The sequence below is a fragment of the Squalius cephalus genome (genome assembly GCF_949319135.1).
Source record: "Squalius cephalus genome assembly, chromosome: 5".
In the NCBI taxonomy this organism is placed as follows: Eukaryota; Metazoa; Chordata; class Actinopteri; order Cypriniformes; family Leuciscidae; genus Squalius; species Squalius cephalus.
Window position 1 is genome coordinate 41,375,361 of NC_137126.1, and position 24,086 is coordinate 41,399,446.

The 24,086-nt window shown below is 36.8% G+C and overlaps 2 protein-coding genes across 3 annotated transcripts; one reads left to right on the top strand and one right to left on the bottom strand.

Annotated features, from left to right (window-relative positions):
• Positions 1-339: 339 nt before the first annotated feature.
• On the bottom strand, positions 340-2,902 carry LOC307159503 (uncharacterized protein). Its single transcript, XM_079872911.1, has 3 exons — positions 2,687-2,902; positions 908-997; positions 340-753 (listed from the first exon to the last, which is right to left on the bottom strand). The coding sequence occupies exons 1-3, from the start codon at positions 2,717-2,719 to the stop codon at positions 553-555; spliced, it is 324 nt and encodes a 107-aa protein (XP_079729037.1). The 5' UTR covers positions 2,720-2,902; the 3' UTR covers positions 340-552.
• A 9,276-nt stretch (positions 2,903-12,178) lies between these two features.
• Positions 12,179-20,607, top strand: atad1a (ATPase family AAA domain containing 1a). Of its 2 annotated transcripts, none has more exons than XM_079871097.1 (10): positions 12,179-12,253; positions 12,676-12,904; positions 13,224-13,322; positions 15,039-15,159; positions 15,297-15,497; positions 16,815-16,921; positions 17,042-17,131; positions 17,227-17,277; positions 18,772-18,941; positions 19,784-20,607. In XM_079871097.1, the coding sequence occupies exons 2-10, from the start codon at positions 12,734-12,736 to the stop codon at positions 19,914-19,916; spliced, it is 1,143 nt and encodes a 380-aa protein (XP_079727223.1). In that variant the 5' UTR covers positions 12,179-12,253; positions 12,676-12,733; the 3' UTR covers positions 19,917-20,607. The 2 variants fall into 2 exon arrangements, with proteins under 2 accessions (XP_079727223.1, XP_079727224.1); XM_079871098.1 differs by having other exon boundaries at positions 12,195-12,253; positions 12,719-12,904.
• The last annotated feature ends 3,479 nt before the right edge of the window (positions 20,608-24,086 follow it).

A 24,086-nucleotide genomic window follows, 5' to 3' on the forward strand; every position in this document is an offset into this window, starting at 1 on the left:
CATGAGTGTGTTAGAGTTAGTGAGCGTGTCTGTGCGTGTGTGTGCTTGTGTGAGTGTGTGTGCGCGTGTTTGTGTGTGTGTGTGTGTGTGTGTGTGTGTGTGTGTGTGAGTGAGTGCTTGTGTGGGTGAATGCGTGATTTTTTGTGTGTGTGTAAGTGAGCGTGTGTGTGTGTGAGAGTTAGTGTGTGTGTGTGTGTGTGTGAGAGAGAGAGTTAGTGAGCGTGTCTTTGCGTGTGTGTGAGTGAGTGTGTGCATGAATGTGGGTGTGTGTGTTAGTGAGCGTGTGTGTGAGTGAGTGTGTGCATGAATGTGGGTGTGTGTGTGAAAGAAAGTGTGTGTGTGTGTGTGTGTGTTCTTGTATGTGCATGAGTGTGTGAGAGTTAGTGAGCGTGTCTGTGCGTGTGTGTGTGCAGAAACATCCTCCTGAGCCATCCCTCTAACTGAGCAGTTTATTCTTTAGAGAGTGGACCCTGGGAGTGCACATCTCAGACCCGATTCCCATGAACAGGCGCTGAATCACCTCAAAAGTATATTTTCATCTCTTTTGGATAGTCAAGGTTCAGCATGTACAAGCAGGCCCATCAGGTTCACAAAAGTGTTGGGTACATCACCAAGATGACGCATGACAATCTTTTCCTCAATGACAATGGCAACATCGTTGTAGGAAACTGGAAGGGGCTCTTTCACATCTTCAACGACCAAAAGGATTCCAATCACCATTCCTTTGATGAAGTCCTCCCCAGGATCTGTTGGCTTCATGCAAAAACAAACAAAAAACAAAAAGGTGCCTGTGCTTTAGACATGTTTTGCTATATAGTGTATCCACACAGAGGATGCCTGAAATGATGTGTAACCATGCCCATTGTGAACTAGTTTTTGTATCATTAAACAACATTTTGCTGCTTACCTCACATTTCTTCATCAATGTAGAAGGATTTTCCTTCATGTTCCATGGCAGTCCCTGGAAAGCTGCTGCTCTCTTCCTTTGGTTTGATGCCTGCAAAAACACAATACGTGAATTCAGTTGATATCAGACCTCTGATTTTTGTCAACCCTCAAATGACGGAAACTGAGCTTTCAGTTCAAAGAGGTAACTTGAACTCTGGCCTTCTCTCCATCTACTCCCATCTTACAGAGCCATTTTCTTATTTATCCAGTCTGTATCAAATGCCTATTAGAGATGTGACGGTGATAATATTCTCCCACCGGTTGATCGACTTGTGACAACACCGGTATTACCGGTTTCATCGTGGGGGTGGGGGGTGTTAGAGTGATGTGATTTTTTTTTTTTTTTACATGGCGTCAATTCATCATTCGTATTGAATTTGATTGACATGCGATCTGACCAATCAAACTCCACCATTTTTGTGTGACAAAGCAGTCAGAAGAGTTATTGATTAACTTCGGTGGATTTGAAATTGGCTTTAACTGAGGCAATCTGTCACGACACATTAAAGAGCCAAAAAATGGTAGGCCTATTTTATTTTTGTCTGACTGACCAAATTTGAGAGTTGAGACTTTGTTTCATATTAAATATTAGGCTACCTGCTCGGTCCTGTCTTTCAGCGCGTTGTCAGTGTCCTCTATTTTTCACTGCTTGAGATCATGTTGAGAACAATAACGCCCTATTTGAGGGGCGCGATTTCGGATTCAACCACAGTGTGTGAATGGTGGGTTCGTTATTATTCATGAAAAACGCATATAAGGTTATATTTCAGCACGTCGCAAATGGACAGCGACTCTTAAGTAGCACGAACGCTCTTAAGAGCTAAGATACATCGTGAAACCCGGCCCTGGTCTCCGCTCTAGCCTAACTAAAAACTATGAAAGCCGTGTGACCGGCCAACCGGTAAAAAACAAAATAAAAAATACATTAAAGAAACTATTCCCTTGATTTTGTTTCATTAATAAAGTTTGACTAAAGTTTTGTCGCAGCAGTCTCGCATTCGTTTAGAGCTCGTGTGAATTGCACGTATAAAATTAAGTTAATGAACAACCTCGTTCCATCAGGAAAAGCCACATGAATTTCACTGCGCTTTATGAAGAGTTTTTCTTTTGCATGAAGAAGCCGTTCGCCGGAGATGTGTTAAAAGATTCATTCATGCACACAAGAGAGTGCATTCATGATTATTAAGCTACCGGTATACTAATCCTCCTGGCGTCCCATTTTCTCACAAATCTCTACATTCATTTATGATATTATTTAAATCATTTGCTCTTATGAGGACACTCGACAAAACGGACATTTTGGCATAATTTGTGTGTGTTATGTTTTGTTCAAGGCCGAAAAGAGAGCTCGATACTGACGCACGTATTTTCTGTGTGTGTGTGTGTGTGTGTGTGTGTGCGCGTGTAATAGGCAGGACTTACGCGGTCTCTTGTTTTGTCGCGATTGAATGGTTGAGCGTGATCATACAACGCTAGTCAACTGTGACAGAAAATATGATACTGCGTAATTGCTTTAAAAAAAATGTTTACGGTGCTGCGGTGGGCAAGTGATGAAACCAGTGTTGCGACTGAACACCGTGTAACACCGGTAACACCGACTATTGTGCCAAGCCTAATGCCAATCCAAGTACATTAATTAGAGGAGGTTTACTGTCTGTCATAATCTACATCCTGGTCCCTCTCCTCAGTGGGGTTGCACAATTAATGTGGACCACAACTACAACAAATATGCACTTACATCCTTGTCGAGAATCTCCATTAAGGATGTCATGTCTTGAACTTCCTCGAAGCGCTTCAACCGGAATAACTAAAGAAGTTTATGCAGATGGCTGTCCAGACCCTCATAGAATTTATTGATGTCCATTGAAGTGAGCCTGGTGAATTCCTTGGCGATCTATGTGGAGAAGTAACATTACAGTTTTAGTTCAAGTTAAAAGTCACCTAAATGTTCACATTTCAGCACTACAACTGACATGTTGTCAGACATGTGACGTACAGCGGAGACCTGTCTCAAGGTGCATATTTCATTAATATTAACTTCAACCTCAACGATCTGTGTCCTCAGACGGGCAGATTGGCTTGTGTGACAGGTTATTGAGTTTTATTAATGTTTACATCAGACTGATATGTCAGTGCTTTGTTAAGTTGTCATGATAATTCATACATGCTAAGTAACAAGGCTGTAAGTTTAACAAATCAGTATGTACTACTATGATTTAAGTAGTTAACGTTAAATAAAAATATGTAATTCATATCAGTTCAAGCATTAGGCTATTTCATATCATAATATATAGGAGTGGCCTACAGGAAATATCAATTTATGTTTAATGTGTCAAATATTCTGTTAGTCATAACAGAGCAAGTTATTGCTTGCGTCTGTTGATTAAAAAAAGATGATATATTTTCATGTTTTTATATTCTGGGTCACATCATAAGTCATCAAATTACAGTCATAAGTTGAATTGTTGAGGGTGTTTTTTACTGTTATCAAATGTAAAAATGGGTCACGTTTTACCCTCAACATTATTTAAGCGTTACATAAATGTTACTTAAACAATTTTTAATTTTACTCCCAAATATTTCACTTAAGGAGCACATGTGCTCAATGGGAGGAATGTTAGCATAGAGCCCTGCAATATACACAATACAACATTACTACTTTGAAATGACTAAGAAAAAATGTACACATTTTACCTGTCTTTCAGTAAAAAGGGCAGGCCATCTCACTCTCATTTCGGCCACAGGTGGCTCCTCTTCAACGATCATCTTTCTTCTCAGTGCGTATGTGGCATTCATTGCATCATCGATGTAGGCCAGGTTTCTTTAAAAATAAACAATGGACAAATAATTGATTTGTTGATTGAGTGCGAGCAAAGCTTCTTGTACGAGTCGCTACGTCACGTAAATTGGCGGGTTGACCCGGTTATAATGTTCCCACTGTTCACACATTTTTCCATAATAATGAGGACAGGTCTCGCACCGTTTCACTTGTATATGAGTATATTATCGTGCCGAATACTTGTTAATGTCGAATATGAGGCTCAACCCTACATTAAATACTTGCTGTGACACTCCGGCGCTAACATGCTAACGTATTTCCAAAAAACGAACGAACATGAAATATTCATCACAGGTTATGTTTACGGATCATTTGAGACGGAGAGACATTAGACGACGAATGCACATTACCAACAGGTGAACTAAGTTAAAACAATTTTAAATGTACTTACTTGGACGGCTCGGCTCCGAGGAAAAAAGATGACGGTTAGCTCGGATTTTCAAGAGTTGAAAATTGCGCGTGACGTCACTGCGGGCGCATGCGTGTTGGTTGAAATGTCCACCTTGAACTATTTTCTGAAGTGAACTGAACGGATTATTATGAGTTTTTAATGAGTTTCCGTGCTTTTTTCAAGTTGAAGTTGTTGTAACTCTTCATACTTTACTTTCCCCCTTGCAAAAAACCCATGTCTGATCTCCAACTGGCAGTCTCCGCGACCGTTCACCCCACCCCCACTGCTGCGCGTTGCCATGGATACAGAGTGTAACGGCACACATATCACTACACATGAAAACAATCACCTATCACTACGTGTTTATACCGCATCTAACTCAACATAAAAAATATAGTCCAAACACTACGGCGGTGCTCAGTGTTTTTTTGCTATCTCGCTGTCTGTTAATGTTGTGTCAGGTTGATTGAGTGCGAGCAAAGCTTCTTGTACGAGTCGCGACGTCACGTAAATTGGCGGGTTGACCCGGTTATAATGTTCCCACTGTTCACACATTTTTCCATAATAATGAGGACAGGTCTCGCACCGTTTCACTTGTATAAGAGTATATTATCGGTGCCGAATACTTGTTAATGTCGAATATGATGCTCAACCCTAACGTTACATTAAATACTTGCTGTGACACTCCGGCGCTAACATGCTAACGTATTTCCAAAAAACGAACGAACATGAAATATTCATCACAGGTTATGTTTACGGATCATTTGAGACGAAGAGACATTAGACGACGAATGCACATTACAGATGAACTAAGTTAAAACAATTTTAAATGTACTTACTTGGACGGCTCGGCTCCGAGGAAAAAAGATGGCGGTCAGCTCGGATTTTCCAGAGTTGATCATGGCGCGTGACGTCACTGCGGGCGCATGCGTGTTGGTTGAAATGTCCATCTTGACCTATTTTCTGAAGTGAACTGAACGGATTATTATGAGTTTTTAATGAGTTTCCGCGCTTTTTTCAAGTTGAAGTTGTTGTAACTCTTCTTGCTGTGTTGTAATGGGCAATGAGTTCTCTCAACTTGACAACAATAGTCCTTCTGACTAAAAGCCCAAATCATTTTTAACAGTGTATGAATTGGTTCCTTTTAGTGAATCAAACAGACAACAGGATCAGCGTATATTTCAATTCCTAAACAAATGACTTTTTTGAGTCGGTTCTTCTGAGTGAATGAAAAACTTGCAATCAGGTATCTGATTGAATCCTATATGGCTGACTGAATTGAATCTTGCTGAAAAATATAGTAAGATGTGTATCTCAGTTACTGAATGAATCGCTTTTATGAACCAGTTCTTTTTAGTGAATCAGAAGCATTCAGTTCAACGAACCAATGTAGTTCCATTCCTGAACGTGAGCTGGTTCTTCTTAGTTCCAGCACGACCAGTGTAGTCCCATTACTGAATGAATGACTGTTACATAGCGACCAGTGTAGTCCCATTCCCGAATGTGAGCCAGATTTTCTTGATGAATCAAAGACATACAGCGCGACTAGCGTAGGCCGGTTCTCAAACGATTTCTTTAGTGAATCAAAAACACTTATGAGGAGTGTTGGGGAACGTTGCTTTTGAAAGTAATGTGTTACAATATTGCGTTACTCCCTAAAACAGTAACTAATTAAGTAATAAATTATTAATTTAGTATCTACATCATATTTAGGCGTCACTTTCAACCATGCTTCAATATCTGACGCTCAAAGCACCCTTTAGCGTCCATATGAGACGCATAACCCTACCACAGACCTAAACCTACCCAACCGAAGCGTCACATATTGACGCTAAAGGGTGCTTTGAGCGTCAGATATTGACGCTTCCGAAAGCGTCAGTTACATGACGCCTAAACCTACCCATAACCGAAGCGTCACATATGGACGCTAAAGGGTGCTTTGAGCGTCAGATATTGAAGCATGGTTGAAAGTGACAAAAAGTGACGCCTTAGGTATGAGAATGTGTTGGCATACAGTATATGAACTGAAAAGTATGGGAAATTCCATAGTATGGGAAAAAAATATAGGCTACTATGGAAGTCAATGGGGCCCATCGACTGTTTGGTAACCGACATTCTTCAAAATATCTTCTTTTGTGTTCAGCAGAAGAAGCAAATGAATACAGGTTTGGAACAACTTGAGGGTGAGAAAATGATGACAGAATTGAAATTTTTAAGTGAACTATCCCTTCAATGCACACTGGTTAACACTAATGGAAAGTAGGCTACTAAGAGTTTCTAAGAGTGGGAAAGTTTTCTAAGGAATGAAACTGACCATTGCCGAAGGCACCTGAGTTATTTTGACATCTTTTAAATCCATTACAGATAGTGTTGTCTTTCTGCACCCGAAAGACCTAGAGGTGTGACAGTGATGTGTTGGGTTGCATTAGCAGTGGTGCCTTGAGGGGGGACTAGGGACCTTTGCTTTGATGAAATCTCATTGTTTGAGACCCTTCCCCCTTCTCAAAGTCTCAGTAACATCGGTCTCCCATTGAAAAGAAATATGATGTGGAAAATGGCCATTGGGTGATGGAGATTGATTCAGAAGAAACATGAGCAGTGATCAATATGGCGGCTTGTTCGCTGGAGAGAGACACTTATTGCTGTTAGTTCAGCCACCTGGTGGATTCTGGGAGGAAAGCGGTCGACGGGGAATGCGAGGCATGTAATTTATGATGGAAGTGTCACTCCAAGAGTGATGCTACTCGGATGAAGGATCCCATGTGATAATGAAAATAACTTTTTTGGGGGGCCAAGAAGAGGACAGTCAGAAATGAAACAAATGTAGCATGGTATGAAATTTAATCCAGCTGGTCAACATTTTCAGGAATCAAATTTGCAGATTCATTTCACTTAGAAAGTCTGTCATCACCTGCACTTTCAATTTCTTGTACAAGAGAATGTGAAGTTCAACACAGATTCACCCAGTAGACTCACTAAATCAGCCAGTATGGACCAATAATCAACAGATTCATTTTTCATCAGAATGTACAATGTTGATGTTGATCAATCCCATATTTGCCATGAATATGCCATTTCTATGGGTTGCGTAACAGAACTGTGGATGGCACAGGGGGATATAATAAAACAATGGAGGTCAGAGCTCAAGAGGCAAACCAGCACAGCGTGAGAAGGTATTTTTGGAAAGTCAGACTGATCTATTTCAAGTTAGTGAATTTCTAATTTAAAAAATATTTTTTTTTTTTTAAAGTAAGAAATAATCTGAATCTCTAAGAAATATCTGGCTATAATTTTTATTATAATTTTTAATGTATATTGAAAAGTAGTTTGGCATTTTAATTTGTAAAACGCCATTGGAAAGATAATTACTTTAAAATGCTAAACTGAATTGAAAATGTTTCCCTAATATTATAATATTGGGTAGAAAAAAATATTTGCTGTACGTGTTTTCCTTTCCAGATAATGTTTTAATTTGTTTTTATTTTAGTGCAATGACAAATAAAAGGAAATTATTTATTTTAAAAAACAGTATAATATCATGTATACTATTTTTCTATATAAAACACTGGAGTTTTAATGAGAAGTTTTTTTTTTTTTTTAAATAAAGCCTTTTTACGAGAAGTGTGCTTGGGTATCATCATTTATGGGGGTCCTTGGTCTGAAGTTTTAAAACCCCTGTTTTTTTGTGTGCGTTCAAGTTGATGCATTGCAAAAGACAGTCCGCCAAACATGTCCTGTCTCCCTGGCGTCAGAGTTGTCTCCATGCGCCAGGAATAATCTGCAACCTAAATGTGTTCTCTCTATTTATCCATTCATTTCCATCGGACAAGCACTGTCACACTGACGAATGGGAGCTGGAAAGAGCCAATTGTATTTGTTCAGTAAAGGGCCTTCATTCCCTTGAAACCCAAATGTCCCTCACAAAGAAAGTGATAACCCTCTCCCGACATTACCATAAGTCTCCAAAGAAACTCATCTGGGAAATCAGATGTTTATTACCGGATTCTTGCACGAGGAGTCAAATCAGCTACACCATTATGTTCTTGATTGGGCAGCTCGATTTACTGGTGTGCTTTGTGCACATCTGTCTGGCAAGAACATAATTCTGAAAATTTGTTCCCAGTTGCACTAATAGACAATTCTATCTCTTCATCATACAGAAATTAGTTTTCATGAGATATCTGCATTAAAAAATGTTGAAGCAAGTGGCCTGCTTATGAATATCAAGTTTCGACTGATTTATGCAGGTGACTGAAGTCATCACACTGGGAAAACTCTTTGTGGCTCAGCAATTGACAATTAAAAATCAAGAATGAAAGCATGATTGAATGCCTTTTCGTATAGTTTTGCTCTCACCCAGTAAACAGCATTTAAGTGATACCACAGAAAAACCAGGGATAGCTGTCAAATTTGGCGGCCACTTTTATCCAAAGCAACTCACAATTATTGCGTTCAGTGTATACATTTCATCAGTTAATGCATTTAAACAGAAATTACTGTCCTGAGAATGCAGGAGAACAGAATCTACCTTCAAAACTGCTATTTCCCCAATGTATGCCAAATCACAAAATATATTTTCATTTCTGACATATACAGTATATACATGTATTTCTGAAGCAAATAACCTATTACATAAAAAAACAATTTTGTAACTGGACTTTTAAATAGAAACTTATATAGGCTAGTGAAAAATTCCAACCCAATCTCTCACAGAAAAACTGTTTTACAAGGTGGTGATTTTGTATAAATTCATACAAAGTGAATCATACAAAAGTGTATTTTTAGACAAAAGTAAGCATGAAGGGCCTCCGCTAAACCTGTCACTGGGGCGGAAGCAGATTGTACAAAACATGAATGAGAGTGGACAAATTCATACGAATTAGCCACCATTTCACCAAACCTTAAAATTACGAATTGCCATGAAATTGTGTTAAAACTCTCATGTGACAACTAGTCCAGTCTCCCCTCGAAAGAGACAAATTTTAATCAATGGCATTCAAACATATTCAAGTTTTAATTGTTATTAATGCCTTTTTATTCAAGTCCTATCAGTTGCACAGCTTTTACCCTTATTATGACAGATACAGTATATATCTGCTTTTTTCAGCTTGACTGAGAATGTAATTGGATTGTGGTGTGTTTATGCCATGATCTGGAGTATATAGCAAAGTAGGAGTTTGCTTCCTTGTCTATAAGCAAATACAGAAATGGAAGCTTTAGCATAAAGTTCTGCCAGGAAGACTTAATTGGTGCGTCACTTGACCTTTTATCTATCCAATCACATTCCAACACTTGTGGTATAAAAGATCGGTACTTACTCATGTTTGAGTTCGCAGATGCTGACGCTCCAATTCGCCACCATCCTCCCCACCACCTCCAAGTCAAATCCTTCCCTCCATCCTCCCCACCACCACCAGGATGGTTCCTTCCATACCTCACAGGGGGTCGGCTGCGCCCCTGCCTTGGTCTTCAGGCAGGATATGCAGAGTCCGGACCCTCAGATTGCGAGCTACGGACGGGGCCTACGCCAAAGAATCTTATTGCTTGCTTGGTTGTTAATAAATGGATAATTGTCACAGTATTTATTCTCTGAGTCTTTCTGGTAGAACTAGCCACATGAATCCAAGGCTCCCCATGGTCACACATTGAGACTTGAGACTTGAGATATAAAGAGTGAGAGAGATCTGTCAGCCTTGCATCATGTGAAGGGTTTGGTGAACAGGGTTGTCACTGACAACCAGGAACTTACTTTACACTTGCAATAGAGATACACCAGACAGAAAGAACAGATAGTCTGCGCATACAGTTCTTTTATTTTCTCAGCTCTTATTTTGCACAACATTTTTCCAACTTTTATTGTACTATTGTCTATTGCCCATACTGACTGCTTATCTCCAATAGTATATGAGTGAAACGGCTTTTCGGCCAGGAAAAAAATGTAGGGCGGGACTGGATTTTGTCCATTTGGATTTGATTAGATCGTGACCTCACGCAAGTAAACGTGTCATCAGAGAAGAGAAGATATATTGCAAGAGGAAGGGGAAGTTATTTTAATGAAGTTATTCAAGATTATGAGGGCATGTGAGTAAAAAAAAAAGGTGTTCATGGAAAAATCATTTATAATAAATACTACAATATTCCATAAAACAAAAAAAAATTTAAAAATTAAAAATAAACAAGAACTGTCCTTTTTGATTTCATGGTGACTTTAAATTGAAATTTCAAACTATTAATAAAGAATACCTTATCTTCATAAAAAAAACAAAAAAACAAACAAAAAAAAACATTTAGATGACTCAAACAAGTTTTCAGACTTGTTTTTTTGTTTTAGACTAAATAGCAGAGAAATATTACATATTTACTTTAATTGATTTAATGGATTTAATTAAATTAAAATAAACATGAATCTGTGACAGAGGAAACCTGCTTTTAATTTGCTTGACTTTAAATGAAAATGGAATCATCTGCATCTCTGCACCACTTTTCTCACCGTGCAGTTTGATTAGCTTTTTAATTACAGAGAGAAAAAAAAAAAAAAAAAGTTGTCCTCATTTCTCAGCATAATAAAAGATTAGATACTGGGTGCTCTGGAAATCCAGCTCTCTCTAAAGTGTAGGCTACACTGCTGTTGTGTTTGCTTTCAACATGAGAGGAGAGGGGTGACGGGAACAATCACCATAGCAATTTCCCACAGGAACTTGATCCTTTTAAGTCACGTACAATACAATGGTGACTTGAAGTCAGGGAAGGAGAGGCTTTTAGTCTCGGAGGAGTGAGGGGAGTCGAGCTAAGATGATAGAGGTTGCTGAGAAGTGAACAGGTCTGTTGATGCACTTTAGTGGTACTACACTTCACCGCCAGACACATCATTATGTGATGCGGCAGTTGCTGTGTTTCTGAATCAGCTGTGTTTTAATCTGTAATTTGTTATTAATTTAATAAAATTATTGTAATTTAATCAACATTGACTTGATTTTGTTCATCGGGAATTGATTGGATTGTGTTTTAGTCTTGCTGTGATGTCATGTGAGTGACAGGTCATCAGATCATCAGATAAGAAAAAAGATGTCGCTACAAAAGTATGTTATTTTGATTAGAACACAAATTAAACAAATTATAACAAGTTATAACAAATTATATTCAAGTTTATAACAATATTATTATTCTCAAAATAAGAATGGGCAATTTTGATTTCATAGTAGGCCTACTTTAAATTAAAATGGGTTGGGGATACAATTCCATGCTTTCTTACAAATACATTTCAAACTGTTAATATACCCTCTTCCTTCTTTAGCTCAGGCAACGCTGGAATAAAAAAATTAAAAAAAAAGACAATAATTTCAAACATGTTATTTCTGAATAGCAGCCAATAGCAACACTCTGCTAGCAGGAATGTCTAAAAAGGAAGAGTTGCTTATGCGTGAGGGTCACCAGAATTAACATTTGCTGCGCTATCTAAGTGCACATTGTTTCCTCCGCTAATTGAAAGATTGAAGAAATTAGATGAATGCATCTCCCAGTTTACATCCATCACAAGAAGATGCGAGCTCCATGGCAACTAATCAAACACATCAATTCTTAGCTTAGTCACTGGCTTGCAGCCAAAACCAGTCCCTGTTCTTGAAGATAATGACTCCTTGATGCCAGCAAACATCCATTCTCCAGTTTAATTAACCTTCAATATATTACATGCATCCATGTTTCTGGCTTATGGAGGCTGATCCAATCAAAAGTGTTCAGTCTTTCTTTCTGGCACTAGTTTATTTGAATGTGCCAAGTCTGCTCTCATGTGGTCTTTAGAGGAACTGATGGCTGGATTGATACAGGACGCCAATAACCTAATATGTTCTACGATTTATGATAGTGATGAAGTATATTATAATAAGCAGACCCTGTATCTGGATAGAACACATTCATACACCCTAAGGGATAATATTCATGCCATGTTGCATTCAATAAATATATATTTTTTAAAACTCAGAGAGGAACCTGTGTTTCGAGTAATCTTTTCCGGACGGCGAGTTTAGTGCGGTTGCACAAGTCGACAGTCAAGGATTACAGTGATGCAGTGAAATGTGAGTTTTATAAAATATACTTGTGTTGTGGTGTTAATATATCTTATGAGACTGATGCGACACTCGACTGCGGTTTCCGTGATTTCGGTCCCTGAAATAATCTTTAAATTTCACCTCTATTTTGATCTCTCAGGAAATGGCTTACTCATGCATTGGAATTAAAATATTTAATTTTAAAGATAACAATATTATTTTCTAACGTCGTTAGGTAATTCATTGAATCTGTTATTAATATGAATAATCTAGTAATATTAATACTATTCTAGTCTAAATATCTTTCACACAATTAGATATGAAGTCTACAATTTGTTACATAGTCAATCCAACTCTTATTGATCCTTAAGTGTATAATAAGAATTTGAAACAAGACAGAAGTTTCATTATTTATACAGTCTATGATTTATACCTGTGCTGTATTCTAGATCAACACACCCAGTTTGTTCTTCTTGCCCAATGGGCTGACAGCGGGGGCGGGCCAAGATGTTGAGTGACATTCCTCGGGACGCCCTTCTTCGCCCACTCACCCGGAATGAGGTGGTGGGGATGTTGGTGAGACTGACCATTTTTGGAGCTGCAACATATTACAGCATCAAATGGGTGGTCGACGCTTTTGACCCAACACAAAAACAAAAATCCCAAGCCAAGAAAAGGGTAAAGTTTTTTACCCTTTAAATGACCACTTGCTACTGGTCGTGTTCTGCATTTGATTATAAGTGTTACTGTAAATGTTGTTCCAGTGAATATTAAACTTAATTTACAGATCATATTTCATGCAAGCCTGTAGCTCAAAGTGCCTAGGGATTTATTTCATCGTGGCTTGTAATTGATTCATCCCAGTGACTCAAATCATTTAATTCTTTTCACCAAAAATACTCTTTAGCGATAATGGCTTGACCATTATTTCTTGTGAATTATTATGTTGTATATTTAATTGATAGTTTTTATTTATTGACTCCTGCTCTCTCCCCAGGCAGAGCAGTTGATGAAGCAGATAGGCGTAGAAGGAGTCAGTCTGACGGAGTATGAGATGAACATCGCCACTCATCTTGTTGATCCTCGCAGCATCAAAGTAAACACCAATACTGTTGTAATCAATGGAAACCTATCATCAACTCACACTGTGTGTGCATCTCATTACATCAGTAATTTTGAAGAAAGGACATGCTCTTAAAGACATGATTTATTTATGTTGTTGATTGTCATTTTGCACTGTTCATATTCAGTATTATTATTCATGCTGATTTAGAATATGTCAGTTGTGTTGACAGATTGGACATTTTTTCCCTGTTTACACCTATGAAGGTGCAAACCTGTAATCATTGTTACCATAGGTCAAGGGTTCTCAACTCTGGCCCTCGAGATCCACTTTACTGCAGTTTAGCTCAAACCTTGATCAAACTCACCTGAACAAGCTAATCAAGGTCTTCAGGATCACTTATGTGCTTCTCAAATGGAAAGCTGCATCCCAGTGAGGCTGTGTCCTCCCTAGACCAGTCCTTCAGGAGTTTCTTGGCTAGACTCCTCATCAGCATTAAACACTAGAATGAGACAGTCTATTAAGTCTTTATGGCTACATCACACATGTTCCTGCCCCCATGATCGCTGGCACAAAAATACTTAATTGTGGAAAAATACTTTGTATTAAAAATCATTATATTATTAATTGGCTTTCTATTAATGCAATACATTGAATGACAACCGTCTGTGGCCTCCGAATGGCTTACATAATTGTCTGTTTAGTGTTTAGTTTAGTTCACCAAAAAATGAAAAACAAATGCCATCAGTTACTCACCCTCATGTCGTTCCAAACCTGTAAGACTTTCATTCATCTTTGAAACACAAATGAAGATATTTAAAGTGAAATCTGAGCGATTTCTGTCCCTGCATTGACAGTTCACGCAACTACCACTTTGTTGTTTCAAATTGTTCAGAAAGAGATGGTAAAACTAATCCGTATTAATTAAGCAGTTTAGTCCATATTTTCTGAAGAGACTCGATTACTTTATATGATGAACAGATTAAATTTAGATTTTTATTCACAAATAAACATTGAATAGTGAACATAAACTGAAGCTCAGTCTTACTTGCTTGCGAGAACAAACCTCTTGCGGAAGCTCAAACGTGCTGTGTAACGCACGAGAATGAACCTCGTTGGTTCTTGCACATCAAGCGAACATGCTTGAGCTTCCGTTTTCCACAACTGATGTTTTATGATCCCTTTATGAACATTTTGAAATGACAAAGTGGTGATTGCGTAGACTGTCAATGGAGGGACAGAAATCTCTCGGATTTCATTAAAATATCTTCATTTTGGTTTTGAAAATGAACGAAAGTCTTACAGGTTTGGAACAACATGAAGGTATGGAACATGAGCACCCCTAGAAAGTTACAGACAGGTGATTTTGATCAAGGTTGGAGCTACAGTAAACTCTGCAGGAAAGTGGACCTCGTGGGCCAGAGTTGAGAACCCCTGCCATAGGCCTTAGTCAGGGTAGCACCATATTTAATTTTTGACAGAAAGTTGTTTAACAACTTACCAATTGTTGAGCTGACAAAACATCTTTCTGGATAAAAACTCCATAAAACAGTAATAAAAGTTTAAAATAAAGCCTTTCTACAGTGTGTGCCAATGTAAAGACTGTAAGTCTTTTCCCTCACAGCCATGTTTTCATCAGCGTTAAATTCAGTATGGCGTCTAACCTGACTAAGGTCTATTGGCCTGACGGCCCCCCTCCAAGTGAATATCAGCCTATATGACTGAATGTCTTCTTCCTTTCCTTGAAAGGTGACATGGAGAGATGTTGCTGGGCTAGATGAGGTCATATCAGAGCTGCAAGACACTGTCATTTTGCCTTTTCAGAAACGTCATCTCTTCTGTGGTTCCAAACTCTTGCAACCTCCCAAAGGTGAGTCATGGAAAAAGCGAATGGGCCCTGAACTTGTCAGTGCATTTGGAGTTTGTGCTTTCCATCCTATTTTAGGATATGCGAAATATCAAAGTGAAGTATGTTATTCATAATTGTTTTATATTGACGATTCCCAGGTGTACTATTGTATGGGCCACCGGGATGTGGAAAGACTTTAATTGCCAAAGCAACAGCGAAAGCATCTGGATGCCGCTTTATTAATCTTCAGGCCTCCACTTTGACTGACAAGTGGTACGGCGAATCGCAAAAGCTGACTGCTGCTGTATTCTCATTGGCGGTCAAGATTCAGCCCTGCATCATTTTCATTGATGAAATAGGTAACCACTGAATATGCTCTAAAAATGTACAGATATTTAGAGATTCTAGAAAGATAGGAAAAATATTACAATGCCAGCTTGTTTAACGTGCCAAATAAATTCTAGCACTACTAGAGTGATAAGCTTGTCTGTAATCACTATGGATATGCAGGTGTTTATTATTCATGGGTTTTATGGAAAACATGGTAAATGTACATTTGCATAATGACTGCAATGTTTTCGACTGTATTTTCAATGCTGATGACATTTGAATAATACTGTACTGTGACCCATCATCTGTGAAACTGAAGAATCTGGACGCTGCACACACATTCTCTCAGGCGTTTTATCATAGTGTACTTGCTGAACAGTCAGTAAACGTTAATTATATTAAATAGTTTATCTTCTTTTAAGCCGGTTCCGCATATTAAATTACAGATGCTGAAAAAGTAGTTGCTTTAATTTTGTGTTTAAAATGTAAAAAAAACTGTATATAATTTTACATAACTGTAATTTATAAATATTTTTAAATACTATATGAATGAAATATTTTATATACACTACCGTTTAATAGTTTGGGGTCAGTAAGATTTTTTTTTTAAAGAAATAATGTTTTTAAATTGCATTAAATTGAATATAATGTAACAAGTTTTCTATTTTAAATAAATGTTGTTGTTTTGAAAGTGCTTTTAAATTTTCTATTCATACATCCTAAAAAACAAAAAAAAAAAAAAAACATGTACAATGGTTTTCACCAAAATATTAAGCAACACAATTGTATTCAACATGTTTCTTGAGCACCAAATCATAATATTAGAATGATTTCTGAAGGATCATGTGACACTGAAGACTGGAGTAATGGCACTGAAAATTCAGCTTTGCCATCAAAGGAATACATTGCATTTTAAAATATACTTTATTAAAATAGAAAATATTTCACAATATTACTTTTTTTATTTTAGTGTATTTTTGATAAAATAAATGCAGACTTGTTGAGCATTAAAGGTCGTCTTTCAAAAACACAAAACAATCTGACTGACCCCAAACTTTTTTAACGATTCTATATATGAAGAGTTCAGATGCAAAAGCCTCTAGGCAATTTGCATTGCCATTTAAGTGAAATTCTTGAACTTAAATATACGAGCTTGATAAAAATGATCATTCTAGAAGAAAATTTCAGATGGCACTTAGAGGCTTTTGCATCTGAACTCTTCATATGTAGGTCTACATTTAATTTTCCTCATGCTAAATATAATTTAAATTTATTTTGATTTTGTGTTGATTTCATAGTGTGCATTATGAAATGTATATCTACATAAAATTTGTCTCTTGTCTCAGATTCATTCCTGAGGAATCGTTCCAGTATGGACCATGAGGCCACCGCTATGATGAAGGCCCAGTTCATGAGTCTGTGGGATGGACTAGACACAGCACAAAACAGTCAGGTAACACACGTCACGTACATGTAGGTTTCATAGGTCATAGGATTTCTTTAAAAGTGTTAGGAATAACACTTTCTATCATATAAAATGTGACAGAAAGTAAAAGTGTATGTCAATGTTCAGGTAATGGTGATGGGAGCTACTAACAGACCACAGGATGTGGATGCAGCAATACTGCGCAGAATGCCTACTGCCTTCCATGTAGGCCTGCCTGTGAGTATGATCAACACACACACCTTTATATTCTGTTTTTGTTAATTGCACATCTTAATCAGGACAAAACTGAATTGTTTTTGGTCCATTTTCAGAATGCAGCTCAAAGAGAAGAAATCCTTAGACTTATTCTGTCTGGTGAAAACGTAAGACATGAAGCTCTTCTCTTCTGCACAAAAATATTTTGTCTGTTTAAATATATTGCTTATTTTAAAGGTGAAGTGGCATATATTTACGTATATTTACACTACCATTCAAATGTTTGTGGTCAGTAAAAAAATGTTTTAAATGTTTTTGAAAGAAATCTTGGTTACACTTTACAATAAGATTTTATTTGTTAACATTAGTTAACTTAACTACTTAAAAAGCCATTGCTATCTCAAAAAAAAAAAAAAAACATCAAAGACTGAATGAAGTTTTTGGCAGAATATGGGAAGTTGTGTGTGTGTGGAGTGATGGATCATAATGAAACACGAGTTGCATGGTTATGCTCCAAAGCGGTGTCTTCAAAAGAAAGCATCTGAGAAATATATTAATAAAGGCATCTCTATCACAGTGAAGAATGGAGGAAGAGTGTCATTGTGTGGGAGACTTTTTAGCTGCTGGTATTGATAAGCTACTTCATTGTGAAAAGACATTTAATGCTTTGGAGTTCAGGAGAATATTGCTAGCTTTCTTCCCATGAAAAGTTGTTATCTAAAGAGGAATGATCAGATGTTATTTTTCAACAAGACAATGCTCCTGCCAAAATTGACAAAAATACAACCAAGAAGTGGCTTGAGAACAAGTCCATCAGGCTCATATTTTGGCCTGGTCAGAGCAAAGATTAGAACCCTATAGTGAATATTTCGTCTCACATTAAACTCAAACAAACTGGGAGACATTTTTCAACTGCTGATAAACTGCTTGAAGCCATTAACATTGAGTAGAACAACACGGACTCTTCCTGTAAAAAAAAAAAAGTCTGCACGTTTACCCACACGGCTTAAGAATTTAAAGAAAACAAAGGGCTAGGCTATTATGTGCTAAATTACTTAATCTACAGTATTTGTGCAATTCTTGCTAATTTCCTGACCAGTGATTTGTGATTAAAATGGTTAAGACCATGATTTGTGATTAAAATGGTTAAGACCATTAAAAGACCACTAAATATTTAGCTATTTTAGGATTGGCCCCTTTTTTATTATTTCAATACCAATAAAAATGTTTTAGATCAGAAGTTGTTTACTGTGAACTAACATGAAATTAATAAAGGTTAATAAATGTTATAAAAATATATTGCTCATTGCTAGTTCATGTTAGTTTAGGCATTAATTAATGTTAACAAATGAGACCTTATTGTAATGTTACAGAAGTATTTTATGCTCACCAAGGCTGCATTTCATCAATTTAAAAATCATTCTAATATGATTTGGTGCTCAAGAAGCATCTCTTATTATTATCAACAGGCTTAATATTTTTGTGGAAACTGAAATTTTTTTAGGATTCTTTGATCAATAAAAGTTATTATAAATGTCTTTACTGACACTTTTGATCAATTTAGTGCACCCTTGCTTAATAAAAAAAACTGACCACAAAACTTTTGGATGGTTCTGTGTGTATATATAAATAATTTTATTTGAATCTTTGTTTTTCATCAGTTAAGTAACGCGATTAACCTGAAGGAAATAGCGGGGCAAACCGAGGGCTACTCCGGCAGTGATCTGAAAGAGCTGTGCAGGGACGCCGCCATGTACCGCGTCAGAGACTATGTCCGCAAACAGCAGATGAAACAGATCGCACAACAGTTCCAGCTGGATGAAGAGGAAGAGTATGTCTAAGATGCTTGTATAATACACACACAATGTTAGCATTTTATTTGTGTGCACAAAATGCAGCTCTCACATCACATCCAAACCAAAGAGGTCTATAATATCTGGAGAAATCTATCCCATTAATCTCAAGTAGCTGGTTCATCTTCCTGATTTGTTAGAAGAGAAACAAACCAAGGTATTCTTGTGAGTTTTGAAATGCTGTGTAAATGTGTTAAATATAATGTAATTTAAAGTTGGCATGAAACAAATGGTGCGATTGTCCCTATTATTTTATATATCCGAGTGAAACAGCTTCTCGAACAAGAACAAATGTAGGACGGGACTTGATTTTGACATTGATTGGATCGTTAGATGGTTGTGGTTTGCTATTGGTGGATCTCATGTGAGTGACAGGTTGTCCCGTCCTCACACCAGTAAACGTTTCATCAAAGAAGAGAAGAGATGAAGCTGCAAGAGGGAGGGAAAGTTATTTTGATTAAAGATTACGAGGGCATGAGAATAAAAAAAAAAAGATGTGCACGGATAAATAATTCATAATAAATACTATAAGATTCCATTAAAGAAAAAAACAAGAATTGTTCATTATGATTTCATGGTGAATTTAAATATTTTTTCCAAGGTAAATAATGTCACAATGCAAAAAAAGTCCTATACAATGTAGTTGCTCAGCTGGTTCATCTTCATGTTTTGTTAAAAGAGAAACAATTCAAGATATTCTTAAGCATTTTGAAGTGCTATTTATAAATGTAGGAGTGAATGTAAATGTATATAACTCACTAAAATCTAGCAAAACTCATGTCACTGATTTTGTCCCTGGTGTCCTCTGGTGTGTCCTCAGGCATTTGGACGGCACGCAGCTGAGGCCCGTGACTCAACTGGACCTGATGTTTGGCCTAGATAAGATGAAAGAGTCCAAACTGGCCACAGTTACAGCTGACCCAACAAATCTGAGAGAGGTGCCTCTGGACTGAACACCTCTTGCTTTACACCTTCATACACATTTTCTCTCTCGCTTATTTCTTTCTGCCTCATTCTTTCTCTCCTTTTCACATTTCTGTTGCGTTTCAAAAATGACTACTTTGCACTATAATGAATTTACAGTCATACACTCAATACAACAACCATGTTTATGTGTTGTAACAATAATAATAATTATAGTATACACACATACATATTTCAGATATGATTATCTTTTGGGGGCATATTGTGTAGAAGCAGATATTGAACCACTTTTTGGATTTCAGAGTGAGAAATAAAAAAACAATCTTCGCTATGTCTATAAATGTTTTAGTAATCAGGACCAGATTTCCTGAAACACCAAGTGTAGTCGAACTGTCTTATTAGGATGCATGAGTGTTACTCTAATGTTATACTGAATGATGCATGTGTGATCTTCGTTAACACCAATTTAGCCACGATAAGATGACTGTGTTAATTTGTGCAAGGGGCATGTCTGAGTCGTATTTTAACCCAAAATCAAAAGAAAATAAATTTGCATAAGGAAAATTTGTTTCTTTTCACCGTGACATTGTTTTCATGTCAATTAATTCTCAATTTATACAGTAGTGTGATATATTGATATGTATTATTTGCATTTTATATTATTTTAAATATTTAACTTATACTTTACGATTTTATAGTATTAAAAAACGAATTATATTTATTACATTTGAATGAAAATAATTTTTATTGTATTATAATACTGTATACTGTGTTTTATTACTGTGTATGTTTGTATTATGAGAATAATTTCCAGTTTTTATCTTTTGGTTTTGGGTTGAAATATTTTTTTGTGAGATCCAAGTGACCAGATATTTATCATTTGTTTGTCTTAGTGTACAAAAGTTTTTAGTTACAAAGTAACAAAAAAAAATAATTGTGCCACATCTCACACATAAAGAAATGGCTCTTGGGTATAGACGGCTTTGTATCCACATGAAGCAAGGTTGTATACTTGATCAAAGGGACAAATCACAGGGACAAATGGTGCTACATGTATCTACTTAGAATTAAATAATTTTTCACATTGGTTATTGAAAGATGTTAAACATCTGTCATATATTGATGTTCAGATTAGTCAGAGTGTGTTTAGAAAGGTTTCGCTTGAAAAAAAAACTTCTGTATCAAACCAGCATCATGATACTCACTTATCAGAAAATAATATGGGCACAAAGGTAGTGACCTTTGTGCCCATATTATTTTCTGATAAGTGAGTATCATGATGTTGGTTTGATACAGAAGTTTTTTTTTCAAGCGAAACCTTTCTAGTTTTGTCCGTCCTTACTTAAGTTTCTGGCCTTTCACCAGCTCTAAATGCAAAATTTTTGCTCTTGCCTAACCGTTCCAAAGATTTAAGCAATTGTTTCCCCATTGGCTAAATATGTTATAAGGCAGCCGTATGTCTCCGTGCTTTACTTTGATAATGGGTGTTGGAAAAAAAAAAAAAAAAAACATGTCTGGCAGCTTAATTAACTGTCTGTCAAACATTGCTTATTGAAATGGCAAATACATTTATTTAGATTTATGCTTTTATCGTGCCATGTGCATTTCCAATGATTTGACAATATGACATATTTAACATGTAAATGAAGCAAATCTTCTGAACTCAGATCTTCTTCTTGCTTTTTGTTGCTACAATCACCTTCTGTTTTCGCATAAAATATTGGTCTTAATGTTGGGATAATTTAGCTGAAAATACCTTTTCCCTGTTAAATTCTATATCTTTTCCATGCTTATTTTGCAATCATTCACTCATATTGTCTGGGTAAATTTAAGATGAAATTTTCTCACCAATAAATCTCCACAGTGTGACTGTTGCATTAAGTGTTTTCTCAACTTATAATAAACCCATCTGGAATGTATTAAATGATTGTCAGAAGAATCATGTACTTGCAGTTCTTGATGTTGACAACATTCTTTGGCCTTTTCACCATCTCCTCACATGTACAGAGCGTTCTGTTCTTGCAATATGATAAAAAGAGGCAGACGTAAGAAAATCTGTTGACATTCAGCTCTTTGCTGTACTTTGTGCCTCGTTTGCATCAAAACTGCATAACCTTTCTTACAGTCATGAGTCAATTTTCTTTGAGTCATGAAGCTCTCTCATCACCTCTTTCTCTCCATTCCTCAGTAAACAGCCAAAAATAGAAACTGGAAGAAAATAGATCTGATGTCAATGAGTTCACACTGATCTGTTGCTTGGCAGTTTTCCTCTGTAAAAACGATACATAACTATGTACAATTGATAGTTATATAAGCTTTTAATGCTTGTATATTATAAAATGTTCCACTCAGAAAGAGAGAGTTTTTTTTCACAGTCCGCAGTAGGAGTCCACAAGAGGGCAGTATTTGCATTGCAATATTTCTGAGACTTTTAAAAGTTCTTCTTCGAATAGAAAACTCAAACCTCAGGAAAAGTTCAGAGAATTATGCTGGTGTTTTTTTTTTGTTTGTTTGTTTTTTTCATGCAATTGCAATGAATGGGAACTGACACATATATTCTAAAAGTTCAAGTTCAAGATCTTTATTGTCATATGTACTTGGTACAATGAAATTCTTATTTTTGTAAGGAAACAATGTGACGTGTGCTGAATTGAAAGTCTTGGATAGTCGTAGTTTTATGTCTTGCATGGACCCAATTGAAGTCATTATTTACTGAAAATCTTGAAATCTGCCCTAGCTCTCTTTGACATATGTGGGACAAGTAAAAATGTCCAGTTATAAACGTATCATTTTGAGTCTTTTTTTTTTAATATGAATTAATTCATCCACATTCTGAATTGTTCACAAATCAGATGAATATGCTACTGGTTTTTTTTCACTTCCTCTTTCCAGTTTGAAAGTCCACATAATTGAATAGAAATGAGTGGCTAGTATAATTATTCAAAATGTCTGCTTTTAGGTTTCCATAGAAAAAAAGAAGAAGAAAGACTTATGGGTTTGGAACGACATGAGAGTGAGCAAATGATCACAGATTTGTCATTTTTGTGTGAACTAATCCTTTAAATCCTGACTTAAGGCAGTAAACCAGATCCACTGCTGGAAAACGCTTCCTTTAAAATCTAGATCTCCTGACTGTAATTCTCAACTCTGAAGCATGTGAATGTACGAGTAAAAACATTTTTTTTGAAAGAAGTCTCTTGTGCTCATAAAGGTTGCATATATTTCATCAAAAATACAGTAACATTGTTAAATATTATTACAATTTAAAATAACTGTTTTCTATTTTCAAATGTTTTAAGATATAATTTATTCGAGTGATGGCAAAGCTGAATTTTCAGCAGCAAATACTCCAGTCTTTAGCGTCACATTATCCTTCACAAATCAAGAAACATTTATTAATATTATCAATGTTGACTATATATATTAGAACTGACTTTATTTTCTTTCGCCTGTAAACTGTTAGTGCCTCAAGGACTGTCCCACAGGTCCTGAAGAAGGGACATTTATATATTAAATATAGAATTAAAAATATACACTTCTGGTGACGTCATCAAACTGATGGCAGCTTGAAAGATTAGCTCTCCGACAAAGTGATAAAATTTAGCCCCAAAATACAAGAAACAAATTCGAATTACCATTATCGCCGACATGGAAGAGGGGGCTCAAGTACATACTAGGCTAAAACAAAAGAAGCAACTGCAATAGAAATTAGAGAGAGAAGCACGGGGGCAAAACGCAAAGTCGCCATTAAATGTCTGCCCGGATGATACTGTACTGGAGAGGAAAGGGCGCCGGCGAACCTGAAGAGACCGTCAGCCTGGCTATGATTCCCCACGAGTTGCGTGATTTTAGGAGAGACAATTCTGATCAGCTAAAAGACATTAAAGAGGACAGCTAAAAGACATTAAAGAGGACATCCAAAAAACCAATGACAGATTAGAAGAAGCCGAGGAACGAACCATGGGCTTGGAGGAGAGATCGCAAAACACCGAAAGAATAATTGCGGCGGTTCTGAAACTTCAGACGCAGTTAGAAGAGAGGATAACAGACCAAGAAGGCCGTTCGCGACGGAACAACATCTGGATTTACGGGGTCATGGAGGGGGCGGAGGGCAATTCGCCATCGATGATTGCTTTTGTCGAGGATATGCTGAAGGAGAAACTTGAATTGGAAACATCGCTATCCCTTTTTCCCAGATT

Coding starts and splice junctions, on each gene's coding strand:
- LOC307159503 (XM_079872911.1), bottom strand. CDS start 2,719: ATGACATCCTTAATGGAGATTCTCGACAAGGAT. Junction 998..2,686: donor TGGAGATTCTCGACAAGGAT/GTAAGTGCATAT, acceptor GTGTTTTTGCAG/GCATCAAACCAAAGGAAGAG. Junction 754..907: donor CATTGATGAAGAAATGTGAG/GTAAGCAGCAAA, acceptor TTTTGCATGAAG/CCAACAGATCCTGGGGAGGA.
- atad1a (XM_079871097.1), top strand. CDS start 12,734: ATGTTGAGTGACATTCCTCGGGACGCCCTTCTTCGCCCACTCACCCGG. Junction 15,160..15,296: donor ACTCTTGCAACCTCCCAAAG/GTGAGTCATGGA, acceptor GACGATTCCCAG/GTGTACTATTGTATGGGCCA. Junction 15,498..16,814: donor CATTTTCATTGATGAAATAG/GTAACCACTGAA, acceptor CTCTTGTCTCAG/ATTCATTCCTGAGGAATCGT.